General features: G+C 41.2%; 1 protein-coding gene across 3 annotated transcripts in view; it reads right to left on the bottom strand.

Moving 5' to 3' along the window:
- nlgn4xa (neuroligin 4 X-linked a) overlaps positions 1–23,217 on the bottom strand; it is a 73,505-nt gene that overhangs the window by 28,244 nt on the left and 22,044 nt on the right. For all 3 annotated transcript variants that reach the window (XM_061836605.1, XM_061836614.1, XM_061836624.1), the window contains one exon: positions 12,751–12,903. In XM_061836605.1, coding sequence (XP_061692589.1) covers positions 12,751–12,903 — 153 coding nt within the window. The remainder of the gene's footprint in view (positions 1–12,750; positions 12,904–23,217) is intronic.

The raw sequence follows: 23,217 nt of genomic DNA, 5'->3' as shown, positions 1-23,217 counted from the left end.
TGTTTGTTTTTTATACAAAGTATTTTGATGTAAATTCTGACTTTGAAAGGTGGAATCCGACTTAAGTCGAAATTTGTGTAAAGTCACTACTGTAGGAACAGATCTCAGCCGTATACCGAGGACTCCCTGTAATTTAAAAAGAAATTACCAGCAGACTTTTAAACCATCCATTCTCCTCTGATGAGATGTTGATGCCTCATTCAAAAAGATGTATGAACTGACAGCACAGGGCAAGCAATGTCACCAAAAGAATCAGTCATGCCCACGGGAATAACTCTCATAACAGATGCTAACGTGACTCTCTTGGGCTTAACCACCGTGACGCTAACTGATAAAAGTAAAGGTGGTGGGCTAATTCCCTATGTTAAGAAGAGATGGCACAACCCCAGACATTTGACGGTAAAACCTGAGAGACGCTGTCGCAATGCGGATATACGGGCTGTTGGCGACAAGCCATATCAAATACGTAACCAGTGAAGTTCTCACATGCTATCGACATCCGTATTTATATTCCAACAAGGGATAAGTATTTCTACACCTTCAGTGCGGCACGACAAACTGAGCACCATGAAGCATTTATTGCAAACCCTAAGGATGTCAAACCATGTTAACCATGGAGTACACACGTGCTGCTCTCCACCAAAACGTAAAAAGTTCAACAAGACATAACTGGACTACTACTTTTCTCTGTGATTATGCGAAGGAGGATATTCAACCCTTCACCCTCCTTTTGGCAAAACCAAACTCAACCATGCTAAACCCAAATGTGAGATAACCTGTTGCAACCTGGTGATTCAGGAGATGGTTTTGATAACTTATTGACCTGCCACTTCTTGCCCACTCCACCGTCCTCACCATCACCACCTCACCCCCCTCCGTGATTCATCTCTTTTAATTGACTTTCATGGCACCTTAATTAACATTGTACAGCACTATACAAAGTGATAAATGTTTCCCACTTGCCATCCATTGCAGGCTGGTCATCCTGAAAGGGGGATCCTTCCATCTGCCCCTTCTTGAAGTTTCCTATTTCTCCTAAAATGGGATTTTCAGTTCTTCCTTGCCTGATTGGGGGATTTAGAGTGGCGATATCATCAGTCTTTGTCCCTATGGCTCTGTGAAGCCATTTGAGACTATTGTGATGAAAGGATATACAAATAAACTTGACTTGGCAATATAGACTTTATCATGAAGCGATTCAAGCTTATGGTATCACAATCACATCGGACAACATCATCAACATCAGCAATTCTAATACAACATAGGCTAGGTTGTCCCAGTGATTGGATGAAAGTCAAGAAGAGGATTTTCTGAGGCTTATGGGTTTATTGTCTAAAAAGAAAACAGAGTGGCCACCCACACTACCACCATTTTTTTTTTAGCTGACTATATGTGGCTCATGTGATTGTCAATGTTGTCCATCCCTAATCTAGATGCATTTGACATCTGATGGAGTAAAACTTTTTCCTTCTGTTTAGTTATTCTGTGCATCCATATCCATTGAGGTATTCTGTACATCCCTTCATCTTCTACTGCTTATTTGAAATTGGGTCCCATGGGCAGTGGCTTTAGCAGGGACACCCAGACTTCCCTTTCCCCAGCCACCTCATCGAGCTCTTCCGGGGGGAACAAGAGGCATTCCCAAGCCAACCACCTTAAGGCCACAGTTATACTCAGCCGCCTCAGCAATTAAGGTACACAACATTGATGTCCATCACCTTCCCCGGAACATGTGCAAAGTTCTTTAAGAGGTGGGAGTGGAAACTTCTTCTGACAGGGGATTCTGATAGCAATTCCATGGAGACCATCACAATATGTTTGAACCTGCCACGTCAGACCAGCATCTTCCCCCTCCATTGGAGCCAACTCACCACCAGATGGTGATCAGTTGCCAGCTCCACCCTTTTCCTCACACGAGTGTCCAATATATATGGCCACAAGTCCAATGACAATCCCGCAAAGTTGATCATTGAACTGCGACCTGGGGTGTCCTGGTGCCAAGTGCACATCTGGACCCCTTTATGCTTGAACATGCCAACTCCTGTGGCCAAGGATTGGATCGCCAACGTCTTTTCCCCAGCTTGTACTGCTTCATTATTCCATTTACATTGTGCACTGCACCAGTACAACAACAAAGGTTCTGTGGCAAAGCAGCCCCAGAGCATGATGCTACCATCAACATGCTTGACAGTTGATGCTGTGGTCAAGGCTTGAAAAAGTTTACGCTGACTCTTCCAGACATGTCTATTGGCCTTGTGGCCAAATTTGTGTCTGGTCTGACTAAAACTTTTATCCAGCAGAAATTTGTTTGTCCTTTTGGCCAGCTGTAAATTTCAGACATGCTTGAAGATGTCAGTATCTTAGCAGTGGCTTCATTACTCATTGGCTTGCTCTCAAATCCATGGGGATGGAAAACTCGCAGCACTGTAAATGGTGACATTGGTTTTTCAGCTTTTTCCAGTTCATGACACGCTGAGCCTTGGGGCTCTTCCTTTGATAGATTATGCAACATGAGCTAGAAAACAAATGGTGGTGTATCTTTATTTTCCTGCAAGCGTAAGGCTCAATAGCCTGATTGCAAATTTGACTGACCGGTTCTGCACCAAGTATGGTGGATCAGACGTACTTCATTCATACACTATATGAACAGCAGATATCAAACACTCTGAATCATAAATGGAAACCAATTCATCAAATTGTTATTGTTAGTTTTATTGTGATTATTTTTTAACCATCTCATTTACTTTCATAATTTAGATTGAATGATCAATGGATGGTTTCTTTCGGCTTGTCCCTTTCGGGGTCGCCACAGCGTGTCATCTCAGACGAACGCACATATATGTTTGGCACAATTTTTATGCCGGATGCCCTTCCTGACGCAACCAGGGAGTGGAGGCAGCAGTGGGATACGAACCCACAACCCCTGGTTTACCAAACCTGTGCTCTAGTGGAAAATGAATATATAATTTAAAGTGAAGATTTATTCTAACATGAGTGTCATGGGTTTGCGTGAATCTGACCACAGCTGTAGTTTTGAGTTTTTTTTCTTAATCCCACATGAAAGGGTAAAGTACTGCATGGTTACAGATTGCATGGCAGGTTGCAATACTGAGGCAGGATTTAATTAAAGATGTATGCTGTTGGTTATGGGCCAACTGAGATACAGTGCCTTGTGAAAGCGTTCGGTCCACTTGAACTTTTCAACCTTTTTCCACATTTCAGGCTTCAAACATTGAGATATAAGATTAAAATCTGTTGTCAAGAATCAACAAGTGCGACGCAATCAATGGAACGAAATTTATTGGATATTTTCAACTTTTTTAACAAATAAAAACCTGAAAAGTGGGCCATGCAATATTATACGGCCCCCTTGTAATAATACTTTGTAGCGCCACCTTTTGGTGTAATTTCAGTTGCAAGTGGCTTGGGGTATGTCTCTATAGGGTTTTGCACATCGGAAGACTGAAATTCTTGCCCAGTCTTCCTTGCAAAACAGCTCGACTTCAGTCAGGTGAGATGGAGATTGTTTGTGAACAGCAGTTTTCAGCTCTGCCCACAGATTCTCGATTGGATTCAGGTCTGGACTTCGACTTGGCCATTCTAACCCCTGGATACGTTGATTTGTGAACCTTTCCATTGTAGATTTGACTTTGACTTTATATTTTGGATCATTGTGTTGTTGGATGACAAATCTCCGTGCCAGTCTCAGGTCTTTTGCAGACTTTAACAGGTTTTCTTCAAGAATGGCCCTATAATTGGCTGCATTCATCTTCTCATCAATTTTAACCATCTTCCCTGTCCCTGCTGAAGAAAAGCATGCCCAAACCATGAGGCTGCCACCACCATGTTTGACAGTGGGGATGGTGTGTTCAGGGTGATGAGCTGTGTTGCTTTTACGCCAAACATATCATTTTGCATTGTGGCTAAAAAGTTCGATTTTGGTTTCATCTGACCAGAGCACCTTCTTCCACATGTTTGGTGTATCTCCCAGGTGGCTTGTGATAAACTTAAACGAGACATTTTATGGATATCTTTGAGAAATGGCTCCTCCTTGTTGGAGGTGCAAATTTAGAGGGACGACCGGATCTTCGTAGATTTGCAGTGGTCTGATACGCCTTCCATTTCAATATGATTGCATGCTTGAGATGTTTAAAGCTTGGGAAATCTTTTTGCATCCAAATCTGGCTTCAAACCTCTCCACAACAGTACCTTTGACCTGCCTGGTGTGTTCCTTGGTCTTCATGATGCTCTCTGCACTTAAAACAGACCCCTGAGACAATCACAGAGCTTGTGGATTTATGCACACAGGTGGATTCTATTTATCATCATCAGTGAACACAGGATCATTCAGAGATCCTCACTGAAGTTCTGGAGTGAGATTGCTGCACTGAAAGTAAAGGGGCCGAAAAATATTGCACGCCCGACCTTTCAGTTTTTTATTTGTTAAAAAAGTATAAAATATCCAATAAATTTCATTCACCTTCATGATTGTGTCCCACTTGTTGTTGATTCTTGACAAAAAAAATATTTTATATCTTTACATTTAAAGCCTGAAATGTGGCGAAAGGTTGAAAAGTTCAAGGGGGAATGTTTTCACAAGGCACTGTACTACTGTATTTGCTTTTTCCGACTGTGTAAGAAAAGTGGATTGTTTAGAAAAAGAATGTGTGACAGCATTGAGACAAAAATGTTTGGAACATCCTCACATGCGAGACGTTCTTTTCAAGTGAAAAGGCCTGGCTGTGTTGATGTACTGTACTGTCTTGTCTGTGGGAAGTCCATTGTGCACACAGACCCGTGTGCTCTCCAGCCATAACTGAAGTGCAATTTCCACCCTCGAGCCACACAATCACATCTGTATATTCACAGGCACGCTTGAGTCCCTGCGACTTAAGTCCCTAAGCCAGTCATCTTCCCCTGCTACTGTTTAGTGTTTCATATTACCACTTCTACCTCAGCTGTCATTGAAGATTGCCCACCAGGCTATCATCTGAAGTGCCACAGATGAGTGTCTGTAAAACAATAAAATGCTAATGTTGTCTTTCCAGGGTTGTGTAGTTAATGGCAAAATGACAACACAAAAAGATGGAAAAATGATTCCAAGAACACTATGATGAGTTGTGTTTGGGTTGAGTCCGTTTTTTCCACAATTGCACATAATTTGAGGATATGGCTTGAAAGGAATACCGTGAAGGCACAAACAGACAGCACACCAATGATATGGGCTTTCAAAAGTATTTTGAGCTGAGTCACTGGCTAGCTACAGACGAGAGCTGAGATACAGCTTAATCTAACTGACAGAGAAATCAATGACTTGAGGAACACAAAACATCTTAATACATCGCAGCCTATTATAACAAAACCCAGAACCCATGCAAATGTCACACCACGGAAGGACTTTAAAGTCATTCACACTTGTGTGCATGCACACACGCACAAACAAACAATCTCCCCCCAAAATTTTGGTGCAGTGATGCTAATCCCTTTGTTTTTCTGTAGATTGAAAAGATTGAGAAAAGATCAACATCTCTGATTTAATTTCTAGGTAATATCTTAGAGCAGCTTTTGTGTCAATTCACCCATTCTTGAATTGTCCAATACTTTTGTGTCAATTCACCCATTCTTGAATTGACACAAAAGTATTGGACCGTGTGACTGTGTGTGATTTCCTCGGGTTAGCGTGGGGTTCATATTGATAATGTAACCAACAAGATACCAAAGAGATGAAATTCAATTAAGAGTCATCACGCAAATAGTGGTCATATAACGTCTTGGAATATCAGTATGAAAGAAGAACGAAGAGATTTTGATCAGGTAGATCAAGAATAACTGGAGCAGTCAATAACAGAAACTTTGTTAGAGCTGCAAACAAGGCCTCAAAACAATGCTGACTGACATCAGGAACCACGTCCAAAGGACAGGAGTTACATATCGACATATGATTTCATGAACAAGATCCGGCGGCCTCAGCAGAAACATTCATCAGTTTATGCAAGACGTGTATAAAAAAAAAAAAATGAATGGGGGATCATCAATCATGTAATAAATAAAAAATGTGCAAGTTTGTGGAACGTGGTAGCAAACTGCAGTACACACAGCATAGGATAACAACGCAAACTCAATACAGACTGAAACCCAGAACTTTTGATTATTAGCCTGAAATCTTATCCACATGTCTACCATGTCCATGTTTAATCAATAATAATACAAGTTGTGGTACAAATGGGAAATCAGCTGTCGGACTATTATTTGGACTCTGTGTGCTGACATGTTTTGAGGAGTAGGAATATGCCCAAATAATGCAAACCATGCTTTTTGTCTTTCGCCCGTTGTGTTAAAGATTCCATTTGTGAAGCCATTTGTTGTTTGCGTTCATTATCCTCCACACATGATGAGCCTCTTTCACTTGTGGAAATAGATGAGCTTGCCACACTTCCATGCTGCAATTGCTTGAAATTCATTTGCAACAGCAATTTTCTAAACTATCCTTTCAGCAGAACTTTGTTTATGCTGAATGAAGGCTTCAGAAAAACCAACAAAAACAAGAAAAGGGTTCTGTCAGAGGTCTGAACCACGATTTAGCACACATAGTCTAAGGCACAGACTGAGACCCATTTGTCCAAGTATTGATTGTCTTGTCAAAGCCACAGAAGCTGTCCCAATCATGTGTGGCAGTCCTGTTTTTCCAGTCCTCTGAAGTGCAGCTGCAGCCTCGCTGTGTCATGTCAGAAGACATCACCTCATCATCTGAGTCATGACCACAGTGGATAGTCGCCTGTGACAATTGTCATGAGACAGCGGCTGCACATTTCCTGCTCTTGTCACTCCATCACCGGGAGGCAGAGGCAATGTTGGAGCGGTCATGACCTCCTGCCAGCCATTTTTGTCCTTGCGGAGTCAGAAGAGCTATGAACGAAGAGAAAGGGGAGGCTGCGGGAAGGCCGACTACCTGCCCTCCGGTGAATGAAGATGCTCAGAAAAAGAAAACAATATCATAAGAAGACAAAATACTTGTTTAGCTAGATAGAAGCATGGTACAAGAAACCACATCTCTCTCAAAATATTGATAAAGGAAAATATATCGGGACCATATCAATGATTAATACAATGCTGTATACAGAAGAGAGTACACAAGAACATCTGAGCTAAATCCCTTGTCTGCTTTTCACCTATGTTTGGACTTTGAAAGGTAATCAAAAGCCTTTTTGTGCTGTTAAAATATTCAGACATTGATGAGTCTTCTTCTTTTCAGACTTGACCAACTCCGCCAAAAAGAGTCTATAACTCTCCTGTGGCTCTCTACATTGAGCCAACCGCTCAAGATATGTATCACGAGTTTGAACTCATTTTGTGGTTACTTCCCTTTTACAAAGGGGTTTTGTTTGGTTAGAGGGTCTTTAATGTACGGGGAGTGTTATCCTGCACCTGTTCCATATAGGAAGTTACTCGATATACTGTAAATAAAACTGAGTTTTATCCAAGTGAATTGATAGATCTGATGACTGTATTTCACTTTTCGAGTGGGCAGCCAGAGAGTCACCTGACATGCCGTGATGGTGACGGTCACGCTCGTGACCATTCCCCAGCACTTCGAGAATGTTTAGTGCATATTGAGTACAGCTATCATACACTCAAACGCAGAACAGATTTAAAATGGTGTAGTGCACAGTTCAAAAGCACATGAAAGAGCAGCCTGCATTTTGATGATTGAGTTTTTCTGTCTGTACACATCAGTTTCAGATGGGACACTTTTTTTTTCCCTTTTCAGTCGCCATCTAAGCTATTACAGTTTTCATTTTCTTTGAGTTGAGTGCTGCTCACAGCAGTACAGTACACAATACAGAATAGTACTAGACACACTGCCATCCATTGATTAGGAGGACTCCATATTCTGTTTTCTTTGGACATGGCCGTAAAATTGAATTATACCACTGCTGGACTGCGGTGTATGTTTCTGTTCAGTCCCACCTTCCTGACTGGAGAGAGGTCATTTGCTGAATTTTCAGTCTCGCCAGTCTTCATTCACTGGTTGACAAATCAATCACTTTTCAGTTTCAGTTTCAGAGTTCATATACTGTAGACAACCGTTCACCATTCAAACTGTGTGAATTACTGTAAAGAGGAGTAAAGTGTTCCTGCCACTGCACTGTACTATATATTATACCTTCTGTGTTGACTAAATTAGACGTTTAAGTCTGCTGTCCTTCTACGAGAGCCACAGTGAAGAAAATAAGTATTTGAACACCCTGGTATATGTCAAGTTCTCCCACTTAGAAATCATGTAGGGGGCTGAAATTTTCATCGTGGGTGCATGTCCACTGTGAGAGAGATCATCTAAAAAGAAAAATCCAGAAATCACAATGTATGATTTTTTTAACAATTTGTGTGATACAGCTGCAAATAAGTATTTGAACATCTGTCTATCAGCTAGAATTCTGACCCTCGAAGACCTGTCAATCCACCTTTAAAAGTCCACCTCCACTCAATGTATTATCCTGAATCAGATGCACCTATGTGAGGTCGGTAGCTGCATAAAGACACCTGTCCACCCTATACAATCAGTAAGACTCAAACTTGTAACATGGCCAAGACCAAAGAGCTGTCCAAAGACACCGGAGACAAAATTGTACAATTCCACACAGCTGGAAAAGGCTACGGAGAAATTGGCGAGCAGTTTGGTGAAAAAACGTCCACTGTTGAAGCAATCATTAGAAAATGGACGAAGCTAAACTTGACGATCAATCGGAGTGGAGCCCCATGCAAGATATCACCTCGTGGGGTCTCAATGATCCTTAGAAAGGTGAGGAATCAGCCCAGGACTACACAACAGGACTTGGTCAATGACCTGAAAGGAGCTGGGACCACCGTTTCCAAGGTGACTGTTGGTAATTCACTAAGACGTCATGGTTTGAAATCATGCATGGCACGGAATGTTCCCCTGCTTAAACCAGCACATGTCAAGGCCCGTTTTAAGTTTGCCAATGACCATTTAGATGATACACAGGAGTCATGGGAGAAAGTTTTGTGGCCGGATGAGACCAAAATGGAACTTTTGGGTCATAATTTCACTAACCGTGTTTGGAGGAAGACGAAAGATGAGTTCCATCCCAAGAACACCATCCCTCCTGTGAAGCATGGGGGTGGTAGAATCATGCTTTCGGGGTGGTTTTCTGCACATGGGACAGGACAACTACACTTTATTAACGAGAGGATGACCGCGGCCATATATTGTGAGATTTTGGGGAACAACCTATTTCCCTCAGTCAGAGCATTGAAGATAGGTCTTGGCTGGGTCTTTCAACATGACAAAGACACGAAGCAGAAAGCCAGAAAAACCAAGGAGTGGCTCCGTAATAAGCACAACAAAATTTTGGGGTGGCCTAGCCAGTCTCCAGACCTAAACCCAATAGGAAATCTTTGGAGGGAGCTAAAACTATCTGTCATATTGATACAACCAATATGTAACAGAGATGATCATCTCAAGGGCAAATAAAGGTGTAGAAATACAGTATGTGAAGAATGTAATGAGCTCTTAGAATAAAAATGGGTAGGTTTGACGATCAAGAGCGCCACAAATATTTGAAGGGGCAAACCTGTCTGCAATAGAATTATTTATGAAACATTTTATGCCAGCATGTACAGATAAATTTTGCCGTCCTGTTCTACATGCTGTATAGCTATTCATGAATTCATTTGAGCAGACAGAACTCAAACTTTCCACATTTATGATATTCCACAGCAAGACTATTAACAGTGACAGAAATATGCGTGCCCTTGGTAGTGCCATGCAAAGACACCCATTTTAATATCTACTCATGCACTTCAAATGAACTGTCAGAAGTGCTTGTGAATATAAGTAGGTGGATGACATCCATCACAACTGCAGCCTCATCCAGAGCTAAGACAAAGTACTACTCATGCATGACTAGTTTCAGGTTCCTGTGCGCCGGGACAGAGAGGCCGTTTCAAAGATTGGAGCCTTACTATAATCTTTAGAAGCATTAGCAAGCTCTATGGTGCACTACTTCTTCAATGTCTGCCAAGGGATTTTTTTTTTTTTTTTTTTTTGGGGGGGGGGGGCATGCTTAATTTCAACTGTATAAGTCACCAAAGCAAAGCAACTAGACGAGCAACAGGGCTCTGTAGTCGGAATATTATCTCATTGTAAGTAAGCAATGGTAGCGGCACGCCCGGATTTGTCTTTGTAGTGAGAACCTGAGCAATCACATGCAAAACCCCATTAGAGGAGGCAACATTTCCCACATCCTCCACTTCATTTTATGAAGACTCTTTGGAAGACAAAAAAGGAAACATAACTCAATGTTTGGTTCCTAAAAGACTCAAGAACCAGTGAGCATAACCCTATATAACACCGTGACATCACTTCTTATGCAATGCTACATACATTATCTGGACAAAGGATGTGTCACCTCTGAGCGGGCGTGCAGTCACCATTTACAAAGAGGGAGGCATAAATTGTTTGGGAGCAAGACAACTTTTATGAGCAAATGACCATCTTCTCGCGTTCAACTGCACCTCTCCTTAGCGGCCAAAGAATTAAGTAATCAAACTGTCAAACTCGGGTTGAGTTAAAGTACAATGACAGTAAAGCATGCATAAGTAGTCAGATAATGAAATGCCCAATGGCAACACTGAACATAAATCACGTAGTAAAAACATCACTCTTGTTCGACTAGGTTCAATAATACCCAAATATAGTTTCCATAACCATTGAACCCATGATAAAAAAATAATAATATTTAATCAGCCAATGTATTTCCTCATCTTTCAAAACGTGGATTTTTCCACGGCTTTTGTAGCGATTACTGCAATCAATCACAGCTCTGCGATTCCTTATTGATTATTTGAATTTGGGATTTTTGGGAATCATAGCTCAACCTGACTACTCAATTCATTAAGCCTACAGATTGATGGACGATTATGACAATAATCATTAGCTCCTTTCGGTGGATCCGTCGCATGGGAATAAGGAAGCCACTCGCAACATTTATAAGCGTAAAGCATTATAAAGCGAAGTGACAGATGAAGTACAGCATGTTCATCACTTCTCGTTGATGACGCTAACCTACCAGAAACACACTCAGTGACTCAATTGACCATCAATTAAGTCGGTAAAGAGGCCTCCGATCTTCTCAGTTGCCTTCATCGTGTCTAAGCGGCAGGTTATTCAAAGCCTCACATTATCCTTCAACATTCCATCTTCTGCTCTGCTTTTTTTTTCCCCCTCAGTGGTTTTTGTCAGTCTTCTTATCTGCACTCCCCCTCTTTTTACCCCTTTCCACATGGCACCCCTCTCACAGAACACCTTCTCCCCTGTGCTCACAAGGAACTAAATATAGTGAGTGGGGCAGACAGTCTTGGTCTTGTAATGAATGGCAAATAAAGCGGAGCGGATCGGCACCGGCATGCGCGCAGAGATTCAGACGTGCGCCACTGTGACAGGAAAACCTGTGCGTCAACAACACTGAAGGATAAATTCCAGGCAACGAAAAAGAAAAGAGGATTTATATGTACGCAAAGCGCATCTCCCAATTGAAAACAAAATAAAAAAAGAAAGAATACACATTTTAAACTTTAAAGTGAAAATAGCATTGCAGTCAGTAAATTATATATATAAACCTAGCGTATAGTGAATTGGATTTATGAAACCAGTGACTTGCTACAAAGAACACATTTTATTTCTGCAAGTAACAAAAATATTTTGCGCTCGAAAAAAAAATGCTTGGTTGAAGCTTACTTTCCCAAAATAGTCTTTTTGAGTCTTCCTTGTATTTGTGAAATTAAAGCCAGAGTTAAATTATCTTTCTGCAGTTCACCCAAAATGCAACCAATTACATTCGAAAAATGAACCAACTGATTTAAATTGAAATTAAATACTCATTATTTATTTTCCTCTCTCACAAAGAGCGACTTTGGAGCTGTGGGTTGCTGACCCCAGCAAAAGTTAGCCCGGGTAACACATGATTTAGTGCTCACTTTTCCTAATCCAAGATCGTAATCTTGTTCTTGAGCGGCATGCGCAATCTCTTCAAGGGAACATGCAATCTAGCATTCATTGTTTGGGATCTCAGTTTATCAGGCATTTACATTGTTGTGCAGAATTAGTATGAATGCATACATTTGCAAATATTCTTGATCAAAAAACTTGCTTCGTCCCATTTACTAAGCAAGCTTTGTAAATTTGCCTGCACGACGCTAAACCCAGTGTGCCACTTTTGGGAGCACATGAGCGGCGCTAACGTGTGGGTGATGCAGAGTTGCCATGGCCACGTAACAGAGATGTTACTCTCCCTAATGCAGCAAAATGAGTTCAAAATTGGAATTAGGCTAAAATGATCAAATGTTGTTTGTTTAACAAATGAAACTGCGGCATATTTGCACTCACACAAACAGCAAACGTATGAGCTGTCGCTCTCAAAGCATTCAAATCCATGAAAGGTGCATCCGATGTCTGGGAATAATTCAAATGAGGGACATTGATTCACAAGTAACACACACATTCACACACTATTCCTGACTTAAGCCATTAAATATGTGAAAAATGTAATTAAAGGCAGCTTAACAGGGGGCTTGAGTGTCTGTCTGTACTGCCTGGATTTATACCCATATACAGTAGCAAATGTGCTCCTACTTTATGATCAGCTCATTGGTAAGTTGATCATCCAATGTCACGTTAAGACTCAATCAGCCATAAGTAAAATAATTAAAAGGTCCCATTGGGGCACTCACCCAGAACGCCGAGGCGATAGTTGATTGTGATGACAATGACGTTGCCGTAGCTTGCCAGGATGCTGCCATCAATCATGTTGCCGGTTCCCTCCATAAAGGAGCCCCCATGAATGTAAACCATCACCGGCTTTAAGCCATTCTCGTCGTGAATATCTGCAAATAAGAGGCACGTTTAGGATTTTAAGTTTGAAAATTGACTTTGACATTGATGTCACTGGTACATCATCCAGACTGGTCCGTGGTACGTTTACGAAGAGCTGTGTCATTCATCTTCCACGCTGCTTATCCTCACTAGCGTCACAGGCGTGTGGCATCTTACTCCAGCTGACTCCTTGCGAGAGGGGGGGCACGCCCTGAAAGGGTCTCGGGCCAATCGCGGGACACATACAAACAAATAACCATTCACACTCGCATTGACACCTACGGGCAATTTAGCGTCTTCAATAAACCAACCATGCATGTTTTTGGCATGTGGGAGGAAACCGGACCACCCGGAGAAGTCCCACTCAGGGACGGGGAGAACATGCGGTCTCTACCCCATTGGGGATTTGAATCCAGGTCCTCAGAACTATGAGGTAAATGTGCTACGCACTCGTGCTGCCGAGGTACGTTCGTTTTGGCTAAAAATTGTTAAGCTATGGAAAATAAGACACTGATTGATTTGTAAAAGTAATATACATAATGTCCCTAATTGACTTGACACTTTCATACACATATACCTACAAATTCCCTATATATTCATTTTTCATTACAAAATAAAACAGATTTCATGCACCATTCCAAAGAGCAGAAGATTTAGGTAGCGTTTAAACGCCCTTTCATTTCTCTCCTCATTAATTTACATCAATTAACTCATGAAGACACAGACAAATTTAATGTTCAAAGTTTACAAAATTATTTAAAAGAAATGGCGTGCGTTCAATTTCATGTCTTATTTTTGGTCTGAAAAGCTCTGTTCGCTATGATTACCCCGGTCAAGGACAAATTGTCCAAGTTTTTTTTTTTTTTTAGCTGAATCCAAATATCACATTGGTTTTGCTCAGTCAGATCGACTTTTACACACATGTCCATGTGTATTTTATTTTATTTTACAATTTTGATGATATGTAGAGGGTTTTTTTTCGCTTGATATGAAGGTTTCTTAAACTGGAAGTGTGGCTCCATAGGTGGGTGTGAACCTTTCATTGTCAGGAATGAAATGCGCTGTAAACTGAGATTTTTTTTTCTCTGACAAACCGATCTCACATGAGAAATATTCACAAATATCTATTTAATCTGAAAATTAGATTTAAAAAAAATCTACTTAGCATCGAAACAGATGTCATTTGCTGATTCAGGAATGCAAAATCGTGGTCAATCAGGTGCAAAACACACAACGTAACCCCTTGTTTGTAACCCATTGTTACTATTATTCACGCCACAGCATTCTAAAAGTTGCCTTTATGAAGGTGTTGTGTACTTGTATATGATAAATAACGTCTGCAAACCTTTGTCTCACCCAAGATGTAGCTTTGGCGCTACACAACCTTCTGCAGAGTGATAGGAAATTCCCAACCGGTTTAAGCCGACAATCACAACATCTGTCTGCTCTGCAGCTCGGCCCATTTGTTCCTGTAGTTTAATTTGCAGTTAGGCCAGTTGTGATTAAACCTGCCGATTAGTCGCTCGGTTGTTGGGGATTATAAATGAAGCAGCATGTCTTTGGCATTAAACAGCACAAAATGAGTCATCATCTTCTCTAACTGATCCAGTGCATGCCACGGTGACGTTAAGGAAAGGCTCTTCCATTTGCTAAATGAATATATAAATAAGGCAGCACGGTGGCGCGACTGGTTAGAGAGTTGGTCTCACAGCTCTTGTGATATGTGGTGAAAATCAAGCCCCGGCTGTGTGGAATTAGCATGTTCTCCCCGTGCCTTTGTGACTTTTCTCCAGGGACTCCACTTTCCTCCCACATCCCAAAAAACGTGCATAGATGGGACACTCTAAATTGCCCCTAGGTGTGATTGTGAGAGTGAATGCTTGTTTGTTTGTTTTGGCACATGCCCTGCGATTGGCTGACGACCAGTTCTGGGGGTACCCCGCCTCCTGCCCGAGAAGCTGATAGCTGGGATAGGCTCCAGCATTCCTGTGACCCTTGTGAAAATAAGGGACTCAGAAAATGGATGGATAGACAAGGCTAAAAGACATTACTCTGCTTGTGTTGTTATGTAGTAAAACAGGTTGTCAGAAATCTGCAGTGGTTTAACTGATCCAAAGGCGTGTTGATGACTATGATAAAGAAGGGGGAACGTCATGTTCTAATCTAGTCAGTGTGACCTTCATTGTCAAGCAAATAAGGGCCCACTAGACAATCCAAATGTCTCTATAAAAGGCTACCCTTTATCGGACTTAATAAATATGAAATAAATGTGATATACACACTACTCACAAAAAGTTACCGACATTCTTCTTCTTATTCTTTCGGCTTGTCGCCACAGCATGTCATCTTTTTCCATCCAAGCCTATTATGTGCATCTTCCTCTCGAATACCCACTGTCCTCATGTCCTCCCTCACCAGATCCATCAACCTTTTCTTTGGTTTTCCTCTCGCTCTTTTGCCTAGCAGCTCCATCCTCAGCACCCTTCTACCAACATACTAAGTCTCTCGCCTCTGAACATGTCTAAACCGAAGTCTAGTCTCTCTAACCTTGTCTCTGAAACATCCAACTTTGACTGTCCCTCTAATGAGCTCATTTCCAGTCTTATCCAACCTTTTCCTTCCAAGCGAGAACCTCAACATCTTCATTTCTGCTACCTCAGGTTCTGCTTCCTGTTGTTTCTTCAATGCCACTGTGTCTAATCTGTACATCATAGGTGGCCTCACCACTGTTTTATAGACTTTGCCCTTCATCCTAGCGGAGACTCTTCTGTCACAGAAAACACCAGACACCTTCCGGCAACTGTTCCACCCTGCTTGGACCCGTTTCTTCACTTCCTTACCACACTCTCCATTGCTCTGCATTGTTGACCCCAAGTATTTGAAGTCGTCCACCTTCGCTATCTCTTCTTGCTGGAGCTTCGCTCTTCCTCCTCCGCCCCTCTCATTCACGCACATATATTCTGTTTTACTACGACGAATCTTCATTCGTCTCCTTTCCAGTGCGTACCATCATCTTTCTAACCGTTCCCCCGCCTGTTCCCTGCTTTCACTGCCGATCGCAATAGTTAAAGTTACAGATATGAAGCTTTCAAATGACATTTCATGAAGAATATAATATGGTAGAACCTGAACTTATTTTTTTTACATCACTTATCTTCTCAAGGCCCATCCTTTTTCTACAATCAATAATATTCTAAGGACATCCAAAAGTATGCCTTCCTCTCACTCTTTCAATGGTTTTTGATATCTTGCAACCTGATGATGACAAGCTAGCACTCTCAGCTCAGTGGTCACTTCCCTGTTAGGAACACCTAACCTGTTTGAAGCATCACAGCGACGAGGTGCTGTTGATCATTCGTTAGGTGTCGTCTCGGTTTGATGATATCAAGATGTGGACAGCATAATCAAGAGGACTGTTTAAATAGAATTTTTAACTCAACCAGAAGACACGTTGATCCTATCATGGCCCAAAAGCACCTGTTGTAAAATTCTCCTTGTTGACATCAAGTTGTGCAAAAAAGAGGATCCATGAATTTACCCCTTAAGTGAAAGATCCCAACATTTTTGTGAGTAGTTTAAATAAATATCACAGACCTGTAGGCTACCATTTTTATTTGGTGCAATGCACCAAGGGTTTCAGAGTTCACTGGTGGACTAGTTTTGTTTGGATATTACTAAATACATGATTTAGGTTCAATTTTGGTTTTTGTTTTGCCCTGGATTGCTTGTGCTCTTTCTTTTGTTGCCTAATCAGCCAATAGTTTTTAAATGTCCCCTCTGTATATAATATCTATCCCTTCTCAAGTCTTATCTTATTGTTGTAAATTTTGATGTACAGCATTTAGTTACCTTGTTTTAGTATAGTTGTTCTTTGTTCATTGTCATTTTTACCCTGTGCTAAGATTTTACATTTTGGAAATGTAATATACCGTTGATGGAGTTTTTCTGCCAGAACCTTTGCATTTGGTCCACCAAGCCTCAACGCCACAGCAACCATAACAGAATGAACCAACTAACAAACTGCATATCAATTCCAGAAACTATGATTTTTATTGACCGATTTACTGTAGGTGTGTCAAGGCAATTACTTTTCCAAGAGCCGAAAATCCTGGAAGAGCAAAGCTAAGATTGTGAGGTAGGTGGCCAAGGCCCAGGGACAGGTTTCAATATGCCAACCTTCATTCGATCAGCCTGCTCACAATTATTCAAGTGCCTTTGATTCAGTAAGGCCTCTTTTCCTTGCCTTTTACTATTTTTTGCTGTGCGTGTCTGGTGCTACTGCTTCTGTTCTTTCTCCTGTGTAACCTTCTAGGTGGGAAATGGAGAGAATCAGGACAATTCCTGGTGGGCCATTTCACTTTCACTTCACTTGAGGGCAATTGGGGGAGAAAAAAAAGACACTTGTCCCATAAGTTAAACTGATAGTGCAATGCAATACATCGGACGGATTTTACCATTGGTATGTGTTCTGCCATCTCAAATAGAGTTGGTTAGCTCTCCTCAGCTTGCTTTTCTAATTAGTTACCTTCGCCCCCTTCTGGGACTATAGTGTCACAATAAAAACAGTGAGGATGGACAGATAGAGGAGTCCAAGATGGGTTGAAAAGGTCAGGCTGAAGATAAAAAGGCCAGTAAGGAGGACGATGTCAAATATGCCACAGACCTTTTGTTTTCAACAGGCCCAAAGAAGTGTTGCCAAACTCTTTACAAGCTAAACATCAAATGAATTGACCCTTCTAATATTTTTTTCTGTAGCTCCTGAGCAACAGTTAGCCCAGCCCACTGCTGAAAAGGAAACCACAAATGCAAAAAGGAAAGATAGGGAGATATTTATGTGTGTGTGTGTGTGTGTGTGTGTGTGTGCGTATGCACGGTATGTGTGTGTGTGTGTGTGCGTGCGTGTGTTCATGTGCGTGCACGTGCCAGAAGAAACAGTACAATGTCAACTGAACTGAATTTGTTGGTATTGCAAGTGAGATTCCGTTCTCAAATGCCTAACCTGGATAAATAAGGGGTTGTGTTTTAAAGATATCAAAAAATAATTAAAACTTAGATTATGAAATACAATAAGACATTAACATGAAACACCAGCCTTTTTTTTGTCTGTCAATATAATGTAAAATCAGATGTCAGTACACAGCAGTCATCGAATCAGTACCGTGTACCTCCATCACAGTCTGCTTTGGTGTTGCTACAAAAGAGGAAAAACTTCGACTGACATGGACAATCAAAACTGCTGAAAGGATTGTTGGAGCCCCCCTACCTACCCTCGAGGGGTTGCACGCTGCTGGAACTAAGACAAATGAATCCAAAATGCTTCTGGACCCTCCATATCCTGGTCATCGGTTTTCCAGGTCCTTCCCTCAGGTAAGCGTTACCAATGCAAACTAAAAGCAGCAGACATTTTAACAGCTTCTTCCCTCTTGCAATCAACATCATAAACAGCTCAACTATTCTTTGTGTGTCTTTGACACACTTGGAAAAATCTGAATCAGAATCGGCTTTTTTTGCCAAGTATGTAACAACACACAAGGAATTTGTCTCCGGTAGTTGGTGCCACCCTATTACGACAAACGTTGACTACGGAGAACAGAACAAGCGAACTTGCAAGAACGAAGGACATTACACAGTCATTTGATATGGAATTTTTTTCCTTTTTAAGAAATCAGAATGACTAAGATTCTCATTGGCACCATCCCCCTCATTTGCTTAAACTACCCCCCGAACTAATAGGTGCAGTGTAACCACAAATCAGATGAGGGGCAGAAGCCTTTTGTGATCAGGAACTGCTACTCGCAGGAACTCAAAGTTCCTGGGCTGGTTGGTGGAAAAGCCCCTAATGGTTGAGTGGATGGGGGTCTTGTCTTCTTTGTGCCTCCTGAACTAAGCACTGTTAACTTCAGGACTGTGAGCAAAGGAATCTCATTGCCATTGGAGATGTGGCCCATCATGGTCATGTCCTCTGCAACTATTATTATATTTGACGGATGGACAGGGGCACTGTTGTATTTTTAGACAGAAGAGCAATGTACTTGGTACAGAACGTTGTGGTGCACTGATCCAGAGAATAGATATGGGCTGTTAGAAAAATACACTTCATTGCACAAATGTGTTGTATTGTTAATTAAAACCTCTTGGAATCTCGTGTCTTTGTTTGAGCATAAAAAAGTAGACCTTCATGCTTTTGCTCTCTCTGACATCTCAGTGAAAGATTCCTGTGGGTGGTGGTGGGGGGAGGCGGGCGCCAGTTGCACGAAGCAGATGATGAAGAAATGTCTGTTCATGTGTGTCTGTACAGTATGACCTTGCCTAAGGAGAAATAGATAAACACTTATAAAAGCAGCCTTTAGGCTGAATTTGAAGTGCATTCTTGAATACAAGTTTTTTCTAAATTGTTTCGCTCACTATCCTCAAAGTGCTGGTCGTGGCTCTCGACAGGGTTGAGGTTGAATTTGAATAGGAAGGACCAAACATCCCACTTTCATTTTCACAGAGAGATTTCTAATTACTGGAACAGCTCTGCCAGTTTTGGAGGGGCAAATCAAAGAATGAGAGGTTGGTGGCCCAGGCCAGGTGGCAGTGGAGAATTCCTGTGGAGCTTTCAAGATGTCAACCACTAACATTCAACTGCCCTACATTCAGTAAGTCAACTTCTGCTTCCTCTTTTAGCAGTTTTTCTTGTGTAGCCAATGCTACAGGATTTTTTGTCCAGTTTTTCCTTCCAGCGGTTGCGAAATGGTGAAAATAAGGGGAATTCCTGCTGGCCCACTTAAATTTCACATCACTTTAGGGTGGATTGGAAAAAGAAAAAAAGTAGTAATTGTCTTGTTAGACTGGCCCTCCACATCATTTTATGCTGCCTTTGAACGTTTGACAGGATTTTTCCTTGAGTTTTGCTGAAATACAGAATACATGAAATACAGGGGCAAACATTATATATGATGGGGCACCTCATATTTTCTAAACAAAACATAATGGGCAAAGGAAAAGAAGTCTAAATGCCAACATGCTTCCGTAAACAAACACAGTGCGTCTTAGCTTCTGGCTGGAAGATTTTATGACAAGCAATATGATTTTGGCAGTACATCAAATTTGTGACCTCATTTGAAACGACATCACACCAATGTGAATATCAAAACATCCAAAATAAAAACCATCACAGTGCACAAGGAATTTCCTGTGGAATTTCAACAGCCTCTCCCGGGCTCCTTTGATGGAGAGCAAATATCGATGCTATTACTGTAAAATGCCCGTTGAAATGTTCTGATAGGAAACATGGCAGACACCCAGTGTGTACCCAACTGGTCACTCACAAACATCTTTGTGACGTCCTTCAGATAAAGCAAGTTAGCTGCAAATTACCTACTGATACATCCCCCCCCAGTTTTTCCAGTTGAGTCAATGTCTCCCTGTTGTGAATAAAGTGATACGTTCACCGGAAACTAATTTTCCAATCACTTGCAAGGTTGGAAGTACATCACAGATCTGATGCAAGTTGTCCATAGTTTAGCTCTCTCCAAACTCACTGCGTTGTGGAAACATATTGTTGGTAATCATCCCTATGGCCATTATTTATCAAGGAATGCAAAGAACAGATTCTAAATTCATTTGTACAACTAAAATTTACAATGTCTGCACATACAAAATGTCAGTACGTATCAATGATATGTATGAATGTAAGATTTTTCTCTATAGTGAGTACATAGAAGAGTCGCCAAAAGGTCTCCAATGGAATCGAGCATGTTCAATTTCACCGCAACTCTCTGGCAGGTCGCCAATTAGTCTCCAGGTGAGTGAAACGGGCTTTTCAATGCAGGTGTTACCAACAATGGGAAAAAAGGATCTCAGATCAGAGGGAAAATTAGCCGCTGCTATTAATTCTATCAATCAGTGAAAAGAGTCACTCTTGGAAATAAAAATAAAATGGTTCAACATCAAACTCAATGCCATAAAAAGATGTCATGGCCCACACATGAGAATTATGTTTAGTCAATTAGGGAAAGTACACGTAAGTATGGATTTATTCCCGTATTGCAAGCACTACTGGGCATACGTCGTTATATGTCTCCAATATGTTTATTTAATTTCAGTTTGTTGGTGATGGTGCCTTAAATGTCTCCAATCTACCGCGAAAATGGCCTGCTGACCAAAGGTACGGCAAGGATGTGCACTTGGATTGTTTTTGTGATCTAGATTCACCGTTCTCCCACAATATTTTGTGTGTACGCACGGCCAGAGCTGTGTAAATGTATGCGCGCTCCCAAGCATAAATCCAAGCTGATAAACCCCATACTTTGCTTGGAAATGTTCATACATACGCTTTATGTACACTTCTACGCATAAATGAGGCCCGGGTTTTTCTGACCCATTGCAGTTAGTCTCTCTAAGAAGAAGGGGTCATAATGTGAATTAAAAGTCTTATAAGTGTGAAAATGAAATCAAATGCTGTTGATTGCAATTTAATCAATGTACTTGAAATATTGCACTCATCTTGTTTTTTTCTGCTTTTTTCCACACTCTGTATTGTAGCGGAACATTTCATGTCATCAATAAGACAAAAATGTACTGCATCTTCCAATCGGTACAAAGCCCTTCGGACTATAAAGGATCAGAATTTCCCAACATAATCATTATATAAAGTATTTGTTGTCATTTTGTGTGACATGCTTGTATAATCACACACGGACATCACTCAATTTTTTTTCTCTCCCTCTCCTCAGACACAGGCTCAATTTATCGTCCTAAATCCCTTATCTGATGACAGGCTGGAGGCTATAACATCAACATTATGCCCTGCCTGTGTCAGATGCATGAGTATTTCAATAAGTGAGATTTCTATTTATGCTCATTTTGTTTTTCTACCACTGACAGGCAATAAAACATGCACAGCTGAATGGGCATCGGGCGTAACACACCAGTCATACATGAATCTTCGCTATTGAAGCCGTTGTGTACTTAATGGATGCAAGATAAAACGGCATCTGAATATGGACCGTTTGTGGATTAATATGTTTATTACTACTGCATTTTGCTTTGTACCGTAAATACCCATAATCACAATTAAAAAAGCATGGGTTCACCTTTAATCACAACCGTAAAAGGCATGGTAATGGAAAAACATCTGCAAAAACTTCGTTCTTCACTTTCAGCAATTGGACAGAAACAATAATGCAGAGTTTTGTTTTGTCTGCCACGTGATCTTAAATACAGTACGAGCACCTCATTAAACAGTGGAAGTACTCAGATTCTTCTCAGAAGCATTGTCCACATTTTTTTGCTCAGCACGACTCAGTGTTTCGGCGCCACATCATTCGGAGACAATCTATTGTGCGGCAGAACAATAAACAGAACTCTTTGGGGCTGTTACAGGTTTTATTTAGGTAGCAGGATATTCTGAGATACTTTACACACGTTTTAGTCCTATCTGCGCTGTTTGTCAAAAAAGAACACAACTGTGGATGTAAAAAGTTTCCACAAAACTGATTCAAATGCCACATAAGTTCCCATTTTTTTTGTACCATTAATGTGATGTAAACGTGCACAACTTAATTGTTAAATATAAATCAGTTTTCAAAAGGAAAAAAAATATATAACTCTTATAATGGGGACACATGTTCGCATTTAAACTCATGCGAAATGGGAATCTGCACACAACTGCCGCCATTTCAAATGGCTCTGATTGACACCAAATGAAATTCAGATGCTGCTATAAGTTCTTCCTGACATCAAAAGGTGAACACTGACTGGTCTTTGGAGGTCTCACCCTCGTGAGTTGTATTCTCGGCGTGGACAGCCTGAGTTTGCGACCCACAGGCTCTTTCACTGATAATACCTGTATTTACAAAGCAATTTCCCTCCTATTGATGTTTTTTTTTTTTTTTTTTTTTTTTTATCAGAGAGAGCAGTACTGGACAGTATTGCATGTGTTCTGAGGACCTTTTTATGCTTTCTGTGGCAAACATTAAGACGGAAATTGGGAGCAGGGCTTTGGGGTACGCTGCACCCTCAGCCTGGAATCTGTTGCAGAATGAACACAAGCTCAAAGAAAGGCTTGAATATCAGTGATAAAAAAGAAACAAAAAGGTTGAGCACAAATTTAAAGTTAGACCACTTGATAAATCCCACCAATTATGTCGGAGCACCTGTTGCAGCTGAAGATAAACCGCCTCAAAGCCTGATCTGCCGCCATGATGTTTCACTGTTGTTATCGTGTCGTACTGCTCATCACGGCGGCTGTTTCATGCTTTGTTGCGCTTTATCTTCAGATAAAACGCGGGCCTTGGTCAAAGTGGAGAGAATTATGTGGGGTTCTAATTTTAAATTTG

Source organism: Syngnathoides biaculeatus, chromosome 2 (genome assembly GCF_019802595.1).
Source record: "Syngnathoides biaculeatus isolate LvHL_M chromosome 2, ASM1980259v1, whole genome shotgun sequence".
In the NCBI taxonomy this organism is placed as follows: Eukaryota; Metazoa; Chordata; class Actinopteri; order Syngnathiformes; family Syngnathidae; genus Syngnathoides; species Syngnathoides biaculeatus.
This window is presented reverse-complemented; position numbering and strand designations above follow the sequence as displayed.